The sequence below is a fragment of the Schistocerca americana genome, chromosome X, assembly GCF_021461395.2.
Source record: "Schistocerca americana isolate TAMUIC-IGC-003095 chromosome X, iqSchAmer2.1, whole genome shotgun sequence".
NCBI lineage: Eukaryota > Metazoa > Arthropoda > Insecta > Orthoptera > Acrididae > Schistocerca > Schistocerca americana.
The window spans coordinates 927,225,035-927,243,793 of NC_060130.1; the positions used below are offsets into that span (position 1 = coordinate 927,225,035).

The window sequence follows — 18,759 nt, forward strand, 5'->3', positions numbered from 1 at the left end:
TTTATTAAACATGAGAGCACTACAGGGATGCTCATTATAGACAAGATCTTTTCGAGGACCTCTCTGTTACAGTTCACAGAGTACTTAACTTGAGAGTTAGCCTCCAATGACCTTTTAGTTAGTTGGGTGGTGTTGGTCCCAGTAGGTACACCTACCCTGATCGAAGCATTTTTGGTTTGCGACATAATAACCTTTGAATCTTTGAGTTTCCACATAAGGCTACGTAAATACAAACTGTCTATGGCAAATACCTGCATAACTTATCAAGCCTAATATTACTAAGGTGCCCCAAATACTGCACATTAATAGCTGTTAAATCTCGACAGCTATCAACACAAGCACACATTGAGGTTCAGTTTGTGTAAATATGTTGAGGTTAATACCATCTGCTATATGAGCAGTTCAGACAATTTCCCACTACCACACCAAACAGTGGTTGCTGCAGCATACCTATGCCAACAAAGGACTGGCAAAAGAGGCAAGTTCCCTTCTCAAAAACCACAGATTTCCCAAACTCATACCCAACTAAGACTGTCAAAATTTCTCGTGATGCTCGCAGTTTGATGCAACTCAAGTGTCACATGCTGTTTGCTGAATGCTAAAGAAACAGTGAGGATCCCTCCCCTTCCTCTTATGGCAGTGGCAAACCTTATAGTTTGTCAAAGAATAATCAGAAAGGGACTGCAGTATGAGAAGTTAAAATGAGACATTTAGTGCTGGCTTACTAGCACTAACAGAGTAGCATACACAAGTGGTTCTACAGGTACTTGTTACAAGTCTAACATTCTTGAGCTGTACATCATACATGGTCTCTAAACGTAGTGGCTGCACAGGTCTGTGCGAATAATATGCAGAGACATCCTTTTATCATTCTTGCACATGCATTGTACATTCAAAGACTCTTAATGAAATATGCCTGAGTGTGGTTTAGCAGGCATATCATTAATTTTGAGGCACTACAACATCACTGATTCGTTTTGAATAAAGACTTATTACATGTAATCTGTAAAAATAATTAGTGAGACCTGTACACTTTACACAGATCAGCTTTCTAACAGAAAGTTCAAAATCAATTACGTCACAACTTCAGCTTGTATATCATTCTGTATTTGAAGATAATACATTGTCTTTCTAATGTTATCCTGAAATGTGTCTTCTCCTGAGCTTGGTCCATGAGAAATATATAAGTGATGAAACCAACCACAGAAAATTACAAGAACAGTTACAAAAAAAAGCATGAAAATGTAAAATTGTTTTGCAACACTATACATACAGTCAGTACCTGTATATGCAATGTATTCAGCTTAGGTCTACATCTCTCTTAAATACAAACAAATGTGAGGTGTCAATGTCTAATGCTTTTTATGACTCACCATTAATATTAATAGTATATTATCTACAATCTTAACACATACAGGCAACAAACAGAATACTACCATGATAAAGAGTAAACATAGCATTAATTCAAGAAGTTCCACACACATGCATATAACCTGGTGACCAAATTTATTAAAAGATGGAACTGTTGGCTAAACTTTGTGAAAAATTTTGATTCTGGTAACCCTGTTGTAATCTGTGCTGGGTCTCAAGATGTCCCTAAGGATCAGCCAGAAAACATTCTTATTACTGTTCAGAAAATATTCCAAAAACTATTTCACAAATGTGATCATCATACAACAGCCCCAAAGACATTATCTGAACTCCAGGCCTTGCATAAGAAACTAATTGAAATAACACATGTAAAAATTAACAATCTATGCATGAGATGTAAGAATACTCATGTTTTAGATACAAGGGCTTTAGACAGATCCACATATACAAATTGTGGGTTTCACTTAGGAAAACTATGATGGAAAGTATTACATCTAGAGAAATACATAATATTTAGTCAACAACTATTAAAAAAAAATCAGCAAACACTCCTGACAGATGGCTTATAAACTACACTAAGAACTGTAACACCCAAACAGGCATGTCTTCTTCAGGGAATCATCTTCCACCACAGGTAATGAGATAATGTTTTAAAATTAGCATATCATAATGTCAAGTCACTACCAAACAAACTTTAGGAACTCAGTGTTCTCCTTACCAGTGACTGGAGAGATGTTTCAGTTTTATGCTTGTGTGGAGATTGGATGTGTAATGACTATCTACAAAACTTGAAAACTGAGACCCTTAAGCTTCCACAGAGTTATTTCTTAACATGGAAGAATTTGTACACACGTCAAACAAAATACAGATAATAAGAAATTAGACTCTGCTTGTAAATTAGCAGACGACAGGATATTCGAGGTAACGGCCACAAAATTAACTGTAGTGGAGGTAGTAATTTTGTGTATTTACAAATCACCAGTCAAAAATATTAATGCTTTTTTTCAATTATCCTGATCTTGCCTCAAGAAACATGAAAGTTATGAAAGAACTGTAGTACTGTGTGGTGATTTTAATATAATTTTGCAAGTAGTAGCACAGAAAGAACTTTCTTAATGTCATTAAAAGTCATAACATGCTAGTAACCATAAACTCTTCAACCCACGTCACAAAAACTAGTGCCACACTACTTGACATTGTCTGTGTCAATGTGGATAGGTAGTCAGCACAGATGTTTAATACAGGATATAGTCATCATCTGACACAGCTATGTATAGTGTTCCTTGGCTACACTTCGCTGGATCTATTTTATATAAGAGGAACTTCAGCAAGTGAAATATAGAACACTAGCAAACCTGACAATGCTTCACAACTGCTAAATATGTCTAAGAATTGGACATAATCCTGAACTCCTGTTACCCTTTCCCCATCTCCTACTCTTAGCCCCCCCCCTCCCCCTCTCTCTGAGCATCTGCCTCTCCTCCCCCCCCCCCTTTCTGTCATCTTACCCCTCTCTCTGACCTTCAGCCTTGTTTATTGTTATTGGAAATTAAACTTAGATTGGGAACTGAAGTCACTTAAAATTAATGGGTAAACTGGTTGGGATCATTGGTATACAGGGTATGAGAGACACCTCTCCAGCTTCTGGATCTAGGAGGATAGTAGCTTGAATGACAGTACCTCAAACAACTTCCTGGGAGATTAAAACTGTGTGCCCGACCGAGACTCGAACTCGGGACCTTTGCCTTTCGCGGGCAAGTGCTCTACCGTATGAGCTATTTCATAAAAAAATTCAGGAATAATTTTAGTCTTCTCTAAAAATAAATTCAAATGTAAAAATACAAACAAATCAAAGAATTCATTTACAGCAGGAATCAGTTTCCTGTAACAGAAAGAGAGCTATATTTAAACTTTCAAAAGCAAGCCATGCTCCAGAGTTTCTAAATGATTACAAAAGTATAAATTAGTTCTTAATCAGGTCATAAAAGGGGCAAAATTAAGAGGAAATGACCAATATATCAGGGAATCATCAAATAAGACCAAGACACTATGAGAAGCTGTACAAAAACTTATTGGGAAGAAGGAAACTCATAGCAATATTTCTCTGTTCCGTGATGGGGGCCTCGATACTCACCCAAAATTGGATGCAGATCTTTCCAACCGGTACTTTGCTACAAGTGCAAAGGATTTAGAGACTAGAAAAATTGGAAAATTAGATGTTAAATACACCCAGGAACCTGCAAATACTGAAGTCAACAAAAACAGCATGTTACTCTGTCCTGTTTGTCGAAGGAAGACTGGGCTTAATGTCTGTCACATCAAGGTCATTAGCGACAGAGAACAATCTCGGACTGTGTCAAAGGTGGGGAAGGAAATCAATCATGCTCTTTCAAACAAACCATCCCAGCAGCGATTTAGGGAAATCGCAGAAAACGCAAATCTGGATGGCCAGATGGGGGTTTGAACAGTCATCCTCCCAAATGTGAGTCCAGTGGGCAAACCACTGCACCACCTTGATAGGTCTGTTTGTCAAGATGAGCTACTAAAAAGCATACAGCACTCTCATTAAAAAAAAAGTCTTTCAGAAGGTGTTGATGAGATCCTTTATTACATAATGATGTCAGCAAACTTTATTCTCACACCCTTATTAGACATATAATATTCTCAATGTCAGAGGTCATTTTCTCTGACCGTCTAAAAACTGTTAAAGTAATAGAGTACCATTACACAACAAATACATACAACACATTCCAAAATCTTGAGTATTTTCTTAGACTTGAAAAAGATTTTTGATGTTATAGATCATTCAGTTCTCTTAAAAAAACGTGACTGTTATGCTGTGCAAGGTTTGCCAAATGAGTACCTGAAATCTTACTTAAGTAATCAATCTCACATCACAGAGGTCAAACGGAATCACAGTAGCACTACGCGGAACTGCCTTTCAGAAACATCCTTATTGTCACATGGCGTACCATAGTGCTCTCTTAAGACTGTTTCTTTTCTAGTGTATAATAATGATCTGCCCTTATGTGCAAAGAATGTAGAAGCTGCCTTATTGGCAGATTATACCAGTGTGCTTATTGAAACAAAAAACCGAGAAGATCTAACCACTTCCGCAGATATCATCATGATTGAAGTTTAGCAGTGGCTAAATAGAAACAGGCTAATCTTAAACCAACAAATAACTGTTAATACATTTTCACTTATGATATGGTTTTATCTTTCTGGGTAACTCTACTTGTGCCATAACAACATTCGGGAAGCAAAAGAGAACTGTCAGAACAATAATAAAACCAAACAATAGCAGTTCGAGTAAGTCTTTTGAGTCTTCCTCTTCCCCATATTTTCATTTTAGAAACTGTGCTATTTGTAAAGAAAAGTATGGTGATGAGGGATAATGGCTTTAACCCAAACACTACTGTGCATGAGTACCATACTGTGTCACCGAAAAATTCATGTAAACAGTTCCAGAACAACTCTGTGTCAAAACTGTGTTTATCATTCAGGTCTGGTATTCTACAAAACGCAACCAGTAATTATCAAGAGCACCGATCAATTAAATGCATTAAAAAAAAAAAAGACAGTCAAATCCTTTATATTAAAGAACTATTTTGTAATGTGCCTGACCATCTGGTAAATAAATTTGGAAATTTGTGGTAAGGACTATGGGACCAAACTGCTGTGGTCATCGGTCCCTAGGCTTAAGCACATCTTAATCTAACACACATACCCATACCCGAGGGAGGACTCCAACCTCTGACGGGTGGGGCGAGGAGGGGGGAGGGGGGGGGGGGGGGGAAGGCGCGAACCGCGACAAGACGCCTCAGACCACACGACTTCACCGCGCGGCTACAGTAAATAAACTAGAATAATTGTCTAATGTTGGTATACTATAAAATATTGACCAACATCTGTTATACACTGGATGCGTAAAAAGATATACTGTAAATACATAAATAATAAAGAGCTTACCAAATGCCAAAGCATGCTTCGATAAATCCAACTCTCCAGTTCTTCTGGTTTCCTTGATCAAATCTGTTGTTAATACTTTATCACACTCTTCCTTCCCCTGCCTTGAAAATAGTGCAGAATGTCGCATTTTCGGTGATCACGTTTGTACGTATCGGCTCGGATATTACTTTCCCTGCACACAGTTACCCACAACGAAGCTTATTACATCATACTTTCCAATAAATCCAAAACACGATAATAGCGGTTAACAGGTCAACCACTTGTTTTGACAACTATGACTTCAGTTCTGGTTCTGATCAATACTTCACAGATTTCGATGTAACATGGCACTTTCGACCTTCGATCTATGGTCGATAGTGGCCAGCGATTCCAATATCAGCGCTATGCATATTGTTGGAATCCTTATTACCTTTATTATTACCTTTATTACCAATTCTATATCATTCGCCAGCCTTGATTGGACAGACAGTCTCAGGCTTACAATAATATATAACATACAAAATGAATGCAATATTGCAGTTTGATCTATCATACTAAAGTGGCTACCGTACAACAAAGTAATAAGACAGCCAATACTAGACATATTGCTGATACTGTTGCTAAGTCAACATCGTTCACTGGTCGTCTCCAGTCATATTGCTTCTCAATTTAGCGACTGTATATTAAAACCATGTGTCGCAGTTATGAATCTCTTGTCTCTTGCAAAAGGATCCTTGGTTGGTTGATTTGAGGGAGGGTGAGGGGCCAATATTCAAGTCATATTAGGAAAGAATGGGGAAGGAAGTCGCCCATGCTTCTTCAAAGGAACCATCCCAACATTTACCTGAAACAATTAAGGAAAATCATGGAAAACCTAAACCAGGATGACCGCACGCTGGTTTGAACCGTCGCCCACCCGAATGCGAGTCCAGTATGATAAACATTGCCACATTGCTCCGTCAGAAGGATCCTTCAGTTTCTTTTGTGTAGACAAGAGAGCTGAAGAACTGTTGGATAATATTGTCCCATCAGAAGGATCCGTGATTTTCTTTTATATAGATAAGAGGGTTGAAGACATATTGGATAATTTAGACAGAGATTTCGAGGTTGGCAGTGAAAGTGAAACTGACAATGATTCCGAACCACCACCAAGTGCTCTGACACAGCTGTCACCATCTGTGGGCTATTCGATGACTTCTGATATACCGACGACATTGGTGTTTTCTGGCCATTCAACAGTACCAGACCGAGGAATGACTCATCAGAAGACGAAGAGAACGACAAAGAAGGCACCACGCCTTCGCATGTAAAACAGAAATTGGGATGGATAAGTAATAATGTTGCACCATGAAAACATCAGGTTACATCCATAAATGCGGTCTGAGGCGTCTTGTCACGGTCCGGGCAGCTCCCCCCATCGGAGGTTCGAATCCTCCGTCGGGCATGGATGTGTGTGTTGTCCTTAGTGTAAATTAGTTTCAGTTAGATTAAGTAGTTTGGACCCATAAGACCTTACCACAAATTTCCAATTTCCATCCACAAATTCTGGACTGAAAAGTGTAGCTGATACAAGAAGTTTCTTTGGCTTGTTTTCCCTGTAGGTATTTTACTAAACTTCTGAACATCTAAATGATATTTACATTTCAATGCTAATATTGTGAATACAACAGACTACTTGTTCAAGTTTCATCCTATTTTGCGCCACTTTCGTATTGTTTTCAGATAGCATGTATACCAATTTCAAAACCTTTGCCTGCATGAATAACCTTCTTCTGTTGAATGGGTGACTAAAAATAAAACAGTATATCACAGCAAAGTGAAATCGCAATTGTTTTGGAATAAATTCATTGTAATTCATTATAACAAGTCAGTGGGAACCATTGACTGGAGCGATATGATCATGAAAACCGTTGAAAGTGTCAGGAAGAGTAGCAAATGGTATCGAAAAATTGCTTTGTGACATTCAAACAAACTATATTTAGAACTTAGCTATTTACTGCAGAAGTGACACAGATGTCACAAAACACAATCTTGGTGTCTCTGGAGACGTCATCGCCACTCTAATTGAGCCATATATGCAGAAGAGGCATATGTCGTTTTGTGATAATCGGTACACCAGCTCAGCACTCCTCTGTTGGCTCTATGAGCGGACTACTAATGCGTGTGGTACAGTATGGCCCAACAGAAAAGACATGCCCAAAACGGTAGAGAAATGACAAAAGGGAGGATTGACATTCAGGTCTGTTTTAGGGCTAATGTTGACACTGAAATGGTGTGACAGAAGGGATATCTACATGCTGTAGACTTTTCATTCAGCGGACGTGCAAGAGACACCTAGAAAGAACTACCGAACAGTTGCAAAACGTATGACACCTTCCCTTGTAATTCATTATAACAAGTCAGTGGGAAGCATTTACTGGAGCGATATGATCATGAAAACCGTTGAAAGTGTGCATTTTATCTGTGCAAACTGTCATCTGGTAAGCTGCTGTATGCGAATTTACAGCTGGGCTTGATTCAGGAAACACTGGAAAAATATTAGCTCACCGAAAGAAGTCCAAGAGGGGGTGGCAGCCCAACCGATGTCCCTGAGAGGCTGACGTCTAGGCTTGATCTTCCAGGTCAACTGCCAATGTATGTGACATGTGTTGTTTGTAAGAAAAGATACAACAAACGAAAGCAGACAAGAATTTTTGAAACCAATCAAATTGTGGAAATAAACGGCATTGTGGTGCTTACTTTCATGTTTTCTGATTGAAAACTATCAGATATTACATTGCATAATACACACACTTTATTATCAGCATCAGGTAACACATTTTTCAAATTATACAAGAGACACTAAGAAATATCTCCATCTGCATAAATGAATTTTACTTTCTTTTTGTTTCCATTTCAGACAAACAACAGGTATATTATTTACACTATTCCTGAATCTGGATGGTAGAAACAAACTCAGTTTTTGCAACAATTTCACACCTATTTTTCGCATAATTGCGTATTATTTGAGAACACAGAAATAATAGAATGTCTACTGCTTGTATCTGGGTTTCACACAAAACTACAGGCGTAATTTTTGGACACACGACGTTAATTTATTTATCAACACCAGGTAATGTGTTTTCACTTCATGATGCATAGTAAAACAGGGAAATTCACATAGTATCCTGGAAGATAAGTCCAGCAATCAGCCTTTGTGGCACACCAATATGTCAGTTCGACTGCCACAACCTCTTGGACTCCTTTTGTTGAATTTGGGTTTTTTCCAGTTAACCCAGTACGAAATGGTGAAAATGGGGTTATCAGTTACCACTCATGATACAAAAAGTCGGATTATGGCATCGGAATTGAGGAACTAACGATGATAAAATGGTATGTGGAAAATAATATGTTAAGCAACGAAATTAATAATTTAGACAATTGTATAAAGCTGCCATCTCTGTGATACAAAAGGCTACACAAAAGAAAGTTTCAAATTAAATTCAAATTTGGTTGTATTTCAACATAATGTGCAGTTACTTCCACGTAAAGTAGGTGATATTCAACAACTACTATTAGAAAATGAATCAAAAGATACACCATTATTATGTATGACTTGATGAGAAAGAACTGTAGATGGTGGGTTTCTCAAATTATGCACTCAGTTGCAATTTTTGTTGAAAAAATTATAAACATGGTGTTATCTGTATCTATGTAGGAAAAAATATATATATTCTGAAACAATTCATTTTCCTAAAGAAACAATTAAAGATAAAGATAGATAGATACCAGGACTTTAAATATTAGATGCAAGAATAGTTGTAATTTGTTCACACAGAGCGCCAGCTGGTGGTGCTAATGAATTTCTGAAAAGTTTAGAATCACTGCTCAACAAACTGATGCATAGCAATAGTCGAGTAATTCTATGTGATGATTTCAATATAGACTTTGCAAAAGAATCAAAACACATAAAAGGACATTGAGCCCTCTTTTAACCTTCAGCTTAGAAGCTATTATAGAAACATCAACATGTATCACAAAAACATCAGCCTTGACAATTGACCAGATATTTATTGATATGCAAAGGAGCTATCTAGCAGAAACACTGTATATAAACTTTGGGAACCACATAGCACAAAACCTATTCCTCATTTAGAAAATCAGATTAACTAAAGAAACAGCTTAATAAACACCAGTAGGTGCTACAGTGATGACAATATAAATTACTTCCACCACTGCCTGCACAAAGAAAACTGTGAAGAAACATATAAATGCCCAGTTACTGATAACATATTCAATAGCTTCATTAGCAACTTAACTTATTACTTTCACTTCTGTTTCCCCCTCAAAAAGAAGGAAATACAAAAAAGGAAACATAAGAAAATCGAATTATTACTGGAATACAAATATATGCAGACAAAAACGATTTACTATACAAAATGTCCAAACAGAACATATCTCCAAAATCTTTAGGCAAGAAATGTCTGAGCAAGAATGAACTGTCTTTAAACAGATTATGTTTGATGACCTTCAGCAAAGTGTTTATCCATTTTTGTAAAATCATTAAAAATATGGGAACTAATAGTTACTGGAGAAGATGTAAAAGAAAAGAACCTGTGAGCTCAAAAGAAAGCTGCTGAACATTGTTTATGAAAATGTATGCTTGTTGTTGTTGTTGTGGTCTTCAGTCCTGAGACTGGTTTGATGCAGCTCTCCATGCTACTCCATCCTGTGCAAGCTTCTTCACCTCCCAGTACCTACTGCACCCTACATCCTTCTGAATCTGCTTAGTGTATTCATCTCTTGGTCTCCCTCTACGATTTTTACCCTCCACGCTGCCCTCCAATGCTAAATTTGTGATCCCTTGATGCCTCAAAACATGTCCTACCAACTGATCCCTTCTTCTAGTCAAGTTGTGCCACAAACTTTTCTTCTCCCCAATCCTATTCAATACCTCCTCATTCGTTACGTGATCTACCCACCTTATCTTCAGCATTCTTCTGTAGCACCACATTTCGAAAGCTTCTATTCTCTTCTTGTCCAAAATGGTTATCGTCCATGTTTCACTTCCATACATGGCTACACTCCATACAAATACTTTCAGAAACGACTTCCTGACACTTAAATCTATACTCGATGTTAACAAATTTCTCTTCTTCAGAAACGATTTCCTTGCCATTGCCAGTCCTCATTTTATATCCTCTCTACTTCGACCATCATCAGTTATTTTACTCCCTAAATAGCAAAACTCCTTTACTACTTTAAGTGTCTCATTTCCTAATCTAATCCCCTCAGCATCACCCGATTTAATTTGACTACATTCCATTATCCTCGTTTTGCTTTTGTTGATGTTCATCTTATATCCTCCTTTCAAGACACTGTCCATTCCGTTCAACTGCTCTTCCAAGTCCTTTGCTGTCTCTGACAGAATTACAATGTCATCGGCGAACCTCAAACTTTTTACTTCTTCTCCATGAATTTTAATACCTACTCCGAATTTTTCTTTTGTTTCCTTTACTGCTTGCTCAATATACAGATTGAATAACATCGGGGAGAGGCTACAACCCTGTCTCACTCCTTTCCCAACCACTCCTTCCCTTTCATGCCCCTCGACTCTTATAACTGCCATCTGGTTTCTGTACAAATTGTTAATAGCCTTTCGCTCCCTGTATTTTACCCCTGCCTCCTTCAGAATTTGAAAGAGAGTATTCCAGTTAACGTTGTCAAAAGCTTTCTCTAAGTCTACAAATGCTAGAAACGTAGGTTTGCCTTTTCTTAATCTTTCTTCTAAGATAAGTCGTAAGGTTAGTATTGCCTCAGGTGTTCCAACATTTCTACGGAATCCAAACTGATCTTCCCCGAGGTCCGCCTCTACCAGTTTTTCCATTCGTCTGTAAAGAATTCGCGTTAGTATTTTGCAGCTGTGACTTATTAAACTGATAGTTCGGTAATTTTCTCATCTGTCAACACCTGCTTTCTTTGGGATTGGAATTATTATATTCTTCTTGAAGTCTGAGGGTATTTCGCCTGTCTCATACATCTTGCTCGCCAGATGGTAGAGTTTGGTCATGACTGGCTCTCCCAAGGCCATCAACTCCCGGGGCCTTGTTTCGACTTAGGTCTTTCAGTGCTCTGTCAAACTCTTCATGCAGTATCTTATCTCCCATTTCATCTTCATCTGCATCCTCTTCCATTTCCATAATATTGTCCTTAAGTACATTGCCCTTGTATAAACCCTCTATATACTCCTTCCACCTTTCTGCCTTCCCTTCTTTGCTTAGAACTGGGTTGCCATCTGAGCTCTTGATATTCATACAAGTGGTTCTCTACTCTCCAAAGGTCTCTTTAATTTTCCTGTAGGCAGTATCTATCTTACCCCTAGTGAGACAAGCCTCTACATCCTTACATTTGTCCTCTAGCCGTCCCTGCTTAGCCATTTTGCACTTCCTGTCGATCTCATTTTTGAGACGTTTGTATTCCTTTTTGCCTGCTTCATTTACGGCATTTTTGTATTTTCTCCTTTCATCAATTAAATTCAATATTTCTTCTGTTACCCAAGGATTTCTATTAGCCCTCGTCTTTTTACCTTCTTGATCCTCTGCTGCCTTCACTACTTCATCCCTCAGAGCTACCCATTCTTCTTCTACTGTATTTCTTTCCCCCATTCCTGTCAATTGTTCCCTTATGCTCTTCCTGAAACTCTGTACAACCTCTGGTTCATTCAGTTTATCCAGGTCCCATCTCCTTAAATTCCCGCCTTTTTGCAGTTTCTTCAGTTTCAATCTGCAGTTCATAACCAATAGATTGTGGTCAGAATCCACATCTGCCCCAGGAAATGTCTTACAATTTAAAACCTGGTTCCTAAATCTCTGTCTTACCATTATGTAATCTATCTGATACCATTTAGTATCTCCAGGATTCTTCCAGGTATACAACCTTCTTTCATGATTCTTGAACCAAGTGTTAGCTATGATTAAGTTATGCTCTGTGCAAAATTCTACAAGGCGGCTTCCTCTTTCATTTCTTCCCCCCAATCCATATTCACCTACTATGTTTCCTTCTCTCCCTTTTCCTACTGACGAATTTCAGTCACCCATGACTATTAAATTTTCGTCTCCCTTCACTACCTGAATAATTTCTTTTATCTCGTCATACATTTCATCAATTTCTTCATCATCTGCAGAGCTAGTTGGCATATAAACTTGTACTAAACGTATGCTTAATAAATTAAAATAAGCAAAAAATCTTATTTGAAGCACTATAACATAAATAACTTAAATTCAAAATCTTCCATCAACTTAAGCAACAAACTTGATGACTTACAAATTATTATCTTTCAATGTAAAAAAATAAAAAAATATTTGTTTATATGATCATTGGCTTAGCTCTAGTAGAATAAACATTTGACATAAAACTGAAAATTTCAGTGTTGCAAGCACCTATTGCAGGGAAAAGAAATTTTACAGAGGTTTCTGCATACTGCAGGATTCTTCCATAAGCTATGAACTGAAAACAGATTATAATTGTTTACATAAAGATTGTATATTTGAAAGGTGTTATGTAGAGCTTAAAGATCTTAACATGGTAGTCATTTCAATTTATGCAATTCCAGAAAGGGCATTAAATACACCATATCTCTCTAAATTCGGCTGCATAGTAGATAAGCTAAGGAAAGTGAAATAGAAAAATATTGTAAAGCCGCTTATTTTAAAATAAACATTGTAAATGCAACAAAGAATCAAGAATTCAATTAAAAAGTCTGGTTTACACTAAATTTTTGGAGTTCACCAGAGGAAATATTCAGTCAGCAACATGGCTTTATAGCACTGTAAGAGATTATTCCTTTCATATTGTAGACAAATACTGTCAGAAATTAGAACTTTCTGATCACTCACCCTTGTTTGTCTCACTGTCAGAAACTGACACACATAATGGAAGAAAAAATAAAGAAGTTTCAATAAAACAAATAATGAAAAATTCTATGAGACGCTAAGTAAAGTTAAGTGATCTCTCAAGGTGGATGATTCAACAAACAAAAACTTTAGTAAATTTTTAAACAGTTTCCTGGAAGTATATAATGAAGCTTTCCTGTCAAGAACACACTGCAATTAAGCTTCAAGTAAAAAAATGAATAAAAATTTTCAGAGAGAGGCAAAAAAAAGTTACACAATCAGCTGAAGTACAACTAAAATCCTGACTTTGTAAAATGTGTTAAAAACAAAAAAAAAATTTTTTTAAAAGTTGAGAAATTTCTAAAACAAATGGCAATTGATAAATTCTTTATAGGCCAATAAACAAAACAAAGGCAGTATGGCTGTAATTTAGTCTGAATTGGGTGTCAGAAAGTACAAGCAAGATATTTCAAACATTAAATTTAAGGAAAAATATGTTGTAAATTCAACTCAAATTTTTGAGTGCGTCAATGAGTACTTCATAAATGCAGCAACATCTGATTTACGTATAGCAAATTATGAGCAGAAAGTAAGTAGTTTTGGACTGAAACGCAGTACCAGTGAATGTTTTAAAAAATTCAACTCTCTCAACAAAAGTTGTTGAAAGTAGCATATTAGCCTCGAAAAAAGAGATTCTGCATGTTGGGCTGTGTAATTCCTACAACGCCTCTCAGTGTTAATAAACAAAAATAGCTCCCAAATTAACTCCCATGCCCTCAAAATATAAATTCAGAAAATGTCCCAAGCCCCTCCACAAGTAGTAATTTACGAAATAGAAATAAGAGAAAAATAGAGGGAAATCTGTAGTAGAAAAATAATAGAAAAAGAAAAGAATTTTAGTCATAAGTTTTGGAAGCATGGGAGGGGGGAAAAATGATAGAAATGGTTAAATTATCAGTTATTCTTATATATGAGAAAATCAATATTATAGTCACAGAATGTAGGTCTTGAACACCAAAGATAGCGTTTACTAAAGTATAAATAGACATACAATGCAATTATGATACTCCAGTCGCTACCCTATAGTCTGTTCGAAGTCAGTTAGGACGTACAGCTTTAGGAAGCAACAATAGGAGCTTTATTAAACCAGGGCCCAAGAATAAATCGCGACGAGATTGTTTTTTGGGAAGCATTAATTTCAGATCAGAATTAGAACTTTTGTCATATTATAGGAACAGGGAGGTGATCAATAATCTCTCTGACTTTAACGTCACTTCATGTGAAGATTTAAATATTTTATGGAATTAACGATTTTTGGACAGATTCGGACTTTGTATTGTGATAGTGGAAAAGCTTTACTTCAGACAACTAGTAATCACAGTTCGTGACAGTTTATGGATATTAAATGTGAACAAACTTTTTATCAAAAGTGACACAACATTGTTTAGTATCTCTGATATTGGCGGGATTCCAGATTAGATACCAATTCAAAGAACCCCTTTGAATGTGATTGTGTGAATGAACTGATTTCTTAATAATTATTGTTAAATAAAATAAAGTGTTAATTTGATACTGACTATTCGTCTTGAACTTTACTTCGATTTAGGATCATAAATAATCAGGTTACATGTTTTTCACCAAGAATAAACTGCAGACTAGTAACTGAAACAAGTGAACGAGAATCTATTGAAAATACTAGTATTAATTTACTTATTGTTTTTTCTTCAGAACTGGGAAGACAAAACGTGTAGTGACGCGCTAGGGTTAATTTATGAACTAGCCGGGATAAAACAGAACTCCTGAATACCAGTCAATGTATAGATAAATTAACATTCCTACTTTCATGCGAGATACGGAAGTCGGGATAGAAAAAAGGGTCGCTACAAACGTATATGATGCCCTATAACGTGGGGCTCGATCAGAAGACGAATTAATCAAGATTTAAAGCTGTTACAGGATTTGAGGCCCGAATAGAATCTTAGGAAGAAGAGCGTCGTGCGCTATTTGTTTAACAGGTTGCGAGAAACGTAAGTCTTTCCAGTTGCTGGGGGAGACGACCGGCAACGCAGAGGGCGTTTCAGCGCAACCAATAGGCGACGACACTGGACTTCGAGTCTACGAGTGCGCAGTCGATCACATCGCCGCTGATCTACAGAACCGCGAGAGTACAACTGATCGCTGTACTTCACTGCTCGTCTTTACGAGACCTCACTAGAGATTACTACGCAAAAGAATCGACCTCTGGTATTTAATTAATTTTTTCTAAAGAAATCTTGGTAGGGGTTGTTTCTTTGTGTCACCTTGAAAATAGTGTCATAGTGTAGGAAGTGTGTATATTTATTGAAAAAGCGTGTGAAGATTTATATTAACTTTATAAATGACTAGACGTAAGAGAAATAGAATGTATGATATGGAACATTTACCATTCAGTGAACATAATGTTCATAGAAATGTTGTAGAGGGGCTAGACCCGGGATTAGATCCTGTTGATTTGCAAGAAAGTATTCGTGATACCGCTCATAATATAGAAACAACTGCCGATGAGAATGCAAGCTTAGTAGAAGCACAGAATACAGGTGCTGTGTTTGGAGATAGTACGTCGCAATCTAGTAATACCAATACTTTGAATGCTAGCTTGTCAGTTAATATTCTTACTCAATTTAAAGATGAATTGGTTAAAGAAAGTAGATTAAAAGAAGCAGAGCGTTCAGCAAGAGAAGCTGAGCGAGAAGCGGAACGTTCAGTGAGGGAAGCTGAGCGTTCTGCTAGAGACGCAGGGCGTTTCGCGAAATTGGAGGAAAGTATTTCTTCTAGAGAAGGAGAGCGTTTTCATCAATTACAAGAGAATATTTTAAAAGAAAATAAGAAGTTAGCCGATAAATTGGATAACTTAGACTCAGATTTTAAAAAAAGATCTGAAAAAGTCCAAGATGACATACAGGAGATTACTGAAAGGTACGATGCCTTGAGCATTAAAGTTACGCATTTAGAAACGAATCAGGATCAGATCGTAAAAGATGTTAATAACTTCGTAAAAGATGTTAATAATTTGACTGATAGGATGGAAAAATTAGAATTTAATACTAAAGAAGCTGTAGATAATTATTTAGAGGAACAATCGAAGGGCGCTGAAGAAAGATTATCTAAATGGTTTGAAGAAAAATCTTCCAGGGTTACTAAACAAGCCTCTGATATTGTAGATGATATTCAGCGGTCACGTCAGGACATTATTAATTATTATAAGCAAGAATTTAAATTAATAAAGGAAAGAGCGTTAGAGGAAGTATCGAAACAAAATTTAATTTCAAATTCGAAAGTTTCTTGTAATGAAATTCGTGATGAAGGATACCAGAGTGATGCAAACCGATATCTTTTCTGACTATGATTTTAATTTTAGACCAAAGAAACGGGTGAAATTTGGTGGAGAAGTGAATGAAAACGATGTAATGTCTGGCTGGGATTCGGAACCACGAATGCAGAAAGGTTATTTATCTAATTTAAAAATTGAAACCAGTATCTTTAAAAGTAGACAATTCCCCACGTTTTCAATCGAGAGAAACAGCGTGCAAATACATCCTAAAGTATTCATTTATAGCTTTAAGAGAGTATTTCCCCAAGGCTGGACAGAAAAGTACAGAATGCAGTTTGTTGTCTCTAAAATGGTTGGAGAAGCAGCTATATGGGTTACCGAGGCAAGCGAACGATGTTCTTCATGTCAAGAATTTGAAAGGCTATTTCTGGCAAAATTCTGGTCATTTAGCAAACAAGAAAGATTACGAAATGAGGTTTATAATCCTGAGACATTCAATCCTAAAAAGGGTACTCTTAGGAATTATTTTGAAAAGCACATAAATAAGACGAAATTCTGGTATAATCCTATTTCGTTTAGGGAAGTAATAAGAATTTTAAGATCTAGATTGCCAATTTATATTCGAGAACGTCTAGTAACGGTGCCCTATGACGATCTTGAGTATTTTTTGTCCATGGTAGATGAAGTAGACATTCTGTTAGAAGATGCTAGACATCAGAATATTAACAATGATTATTGTCAATTTAACGTAGGTAGTGGTAATGGCAACCACCTGAACTACAACAATAACAACTTCACTCGGGGAAATGGCAATCGAAATGGGAATAATAATAATATTAATGAAAGGCAAAATTTTAATTCTGGGCAAAGGTATAGACCTTCTTTTGGGAACAATAATCCGAATTTTGGTAACAACCATTATTATATTACTAATAATAACAATTTTTAAGTCAGTAACGGTAATAACACATCGAATGATGTCCAGAATAGGAAGCGTAGATCTACAGAAAACCAATCACAAAATTTTAACGGAATGTACAGTGGGAGGAAACATGTGTGAGTAATGGTAATAGTAATTTCAGAACGAGTATGAATAGTGCTGACAATTCAATACCGTTATCCGATTGAAAAGGTTTTAATAACTCCGGTGCTTTAGGTAATGGTTAACATACTGTGAGAATAGTACAAGTACATGACAAACCCAAACTTACTTCTGAAACTAGGGAGGTAAACTGAATCCAGTCAACTTAGGCCTTCCTCGGTTGGCTGGACGGAATCAGGAAGGCAAATCGTGTAGTATGTACATACTCCGATATAATAATGAGAAAGATATCCGAGAAGAACTGTTAGAGGAAAGACACTGTACGAAGTCCAATAAAGAGACTTTATTAGCCACGGTGGAGGTAAAGATTGGAGAAATTCCTGTGCAGATATTGACAGATACTGGGTCCGCAGTAATGACATGAATTACAGTTTCTATAAGCAGATTTATCCATGTAAAACGATGCGGACTTTACCAGTATCTGGGTGCACAATCTCTGGGGCATTTAGTGCTAAAGCACAACGTGTTAGGATGCAGGTTCCGGTTGAGATTGATATACAAGATGATCGACTAATAAGCGACTTCTTGATTATTGAGAAACTTTCTGTAATGTGTATTTGTGGTTGTAATTTCCTAAGATATCACAGTGCTGTCTTAGATATTAAAGAAGGTATGTGTAAGTTAGAAATAAGCGATAAATTTGTTGAGTTAAAGTTAATGAAAAGATTTGCTGTTCATGGAACGTACTGTAATAGCTTTAATACAAGATTGTTAAATAATGACATTTTTGCTGCAATTTTGTGATGATCATTGCGAGGACCATACAAATGAAATCAGTGAAAATATTATTAATGATAAAGTATCAGAATCACAATACCTCACGGATTTTCAAAGGGAAGATTTATCTTCAGTGTTAAGAAAGTTCAAATCCGTTTTTAATAAAAAAAACCAGTAGTAATAAAAGGGTTTGAATATAACATAAGGATTTATCCGCATACGAATTTTTGTAGAGTAAATTACTCAATACCTTGGTCAAAAAGGGAAGGTGTTCAAAAAGAGGTTAAAAAGGTGCTAGAATGGGGTATTATTGAACTGTCCAGTTCTGAATATTGCAGTCCGTTGTTGGCAGTGGAAAAGGCAAATGGTGATCTAAGGTTGGTTCTAGATGTTCGAGATATCAATAAAATTTTAACACCCATGAGAACACGACCTGA

At 36.7% G+C, this 18,759-nt stretch overlaps 2 protein-coding genes across 2 annotated transcripts in view; one reads left to right on the forward strand and one right to left on the reverse strand.

Moving 5' to 3' along the window:
- LOC124556850 (leucine-rich repeat-containing protein 40-like) overlaps window positions 1-5,664 on the reverse strand; it is a 210,815-nt gene extending 205,151 nt beyond the window's left edge. Inside the window, exon 1 of the mRNA XM_047130869.1 lies at window positions 5,344-5,664. Within this exon, the coding sequence (XP_046986825.1) occupies window positions 5,344-5,470 (127 nt within the window). The 5' untranslated portion in view covers window positions 5,471-5,664. The remainder of the gene's footprint in view (window positions 1-5,343) is intronic.
- A 10,975-nt stretch (window positions 5,665-16,639) lies between these two features.
- On the forward strand, window positions 16,640-18,500 carry LOC124556405 (FNIP repeat-containing protein DDB_G0290617-like). Its single transcript, XM_047130365.1, has 4 exons — window positions 16,640-16,718; window positions 17,256-17,373; window positions 18,184-18,293; window positions 18,406-18,500. The coding sequence occupies exons 1-4, from the start codon at window positions 16,640-16,642 to the stop codon at window positions 18,498-18,500; spliced, it is 402 nt and encodes a 133-aa protein (XP_046986321.1).
- The last annotated feature ends 259 nt before the right edge of the window (window positions 18,501-18,759 follow it).

Excerpts from the sequence above, each read along its gene's own strand:
- LOC124556405 (XM_047130365.1), top strand. The coding sequence starts at position 16,640 with ATGTCTGGCTGGGATTCGGAACCACGAATGCAGAAAGGTTATTTATCT. Across the intron at positions 17,374-18,183 it reads AATTTTAATTCTGGGCAAAG|ATATCACAGTGCTGTCTTAG; the intron begins GTATAGACCTTC and ends TAATTTCCTAAG. Across the intron at positions 18,294-18,405 it reads TGCTGTTCATGGAACGTACT|TATCAGAATCACAATACCTC; the intron begins GTAATAGCTTTA and ends TTAATGATAAAG.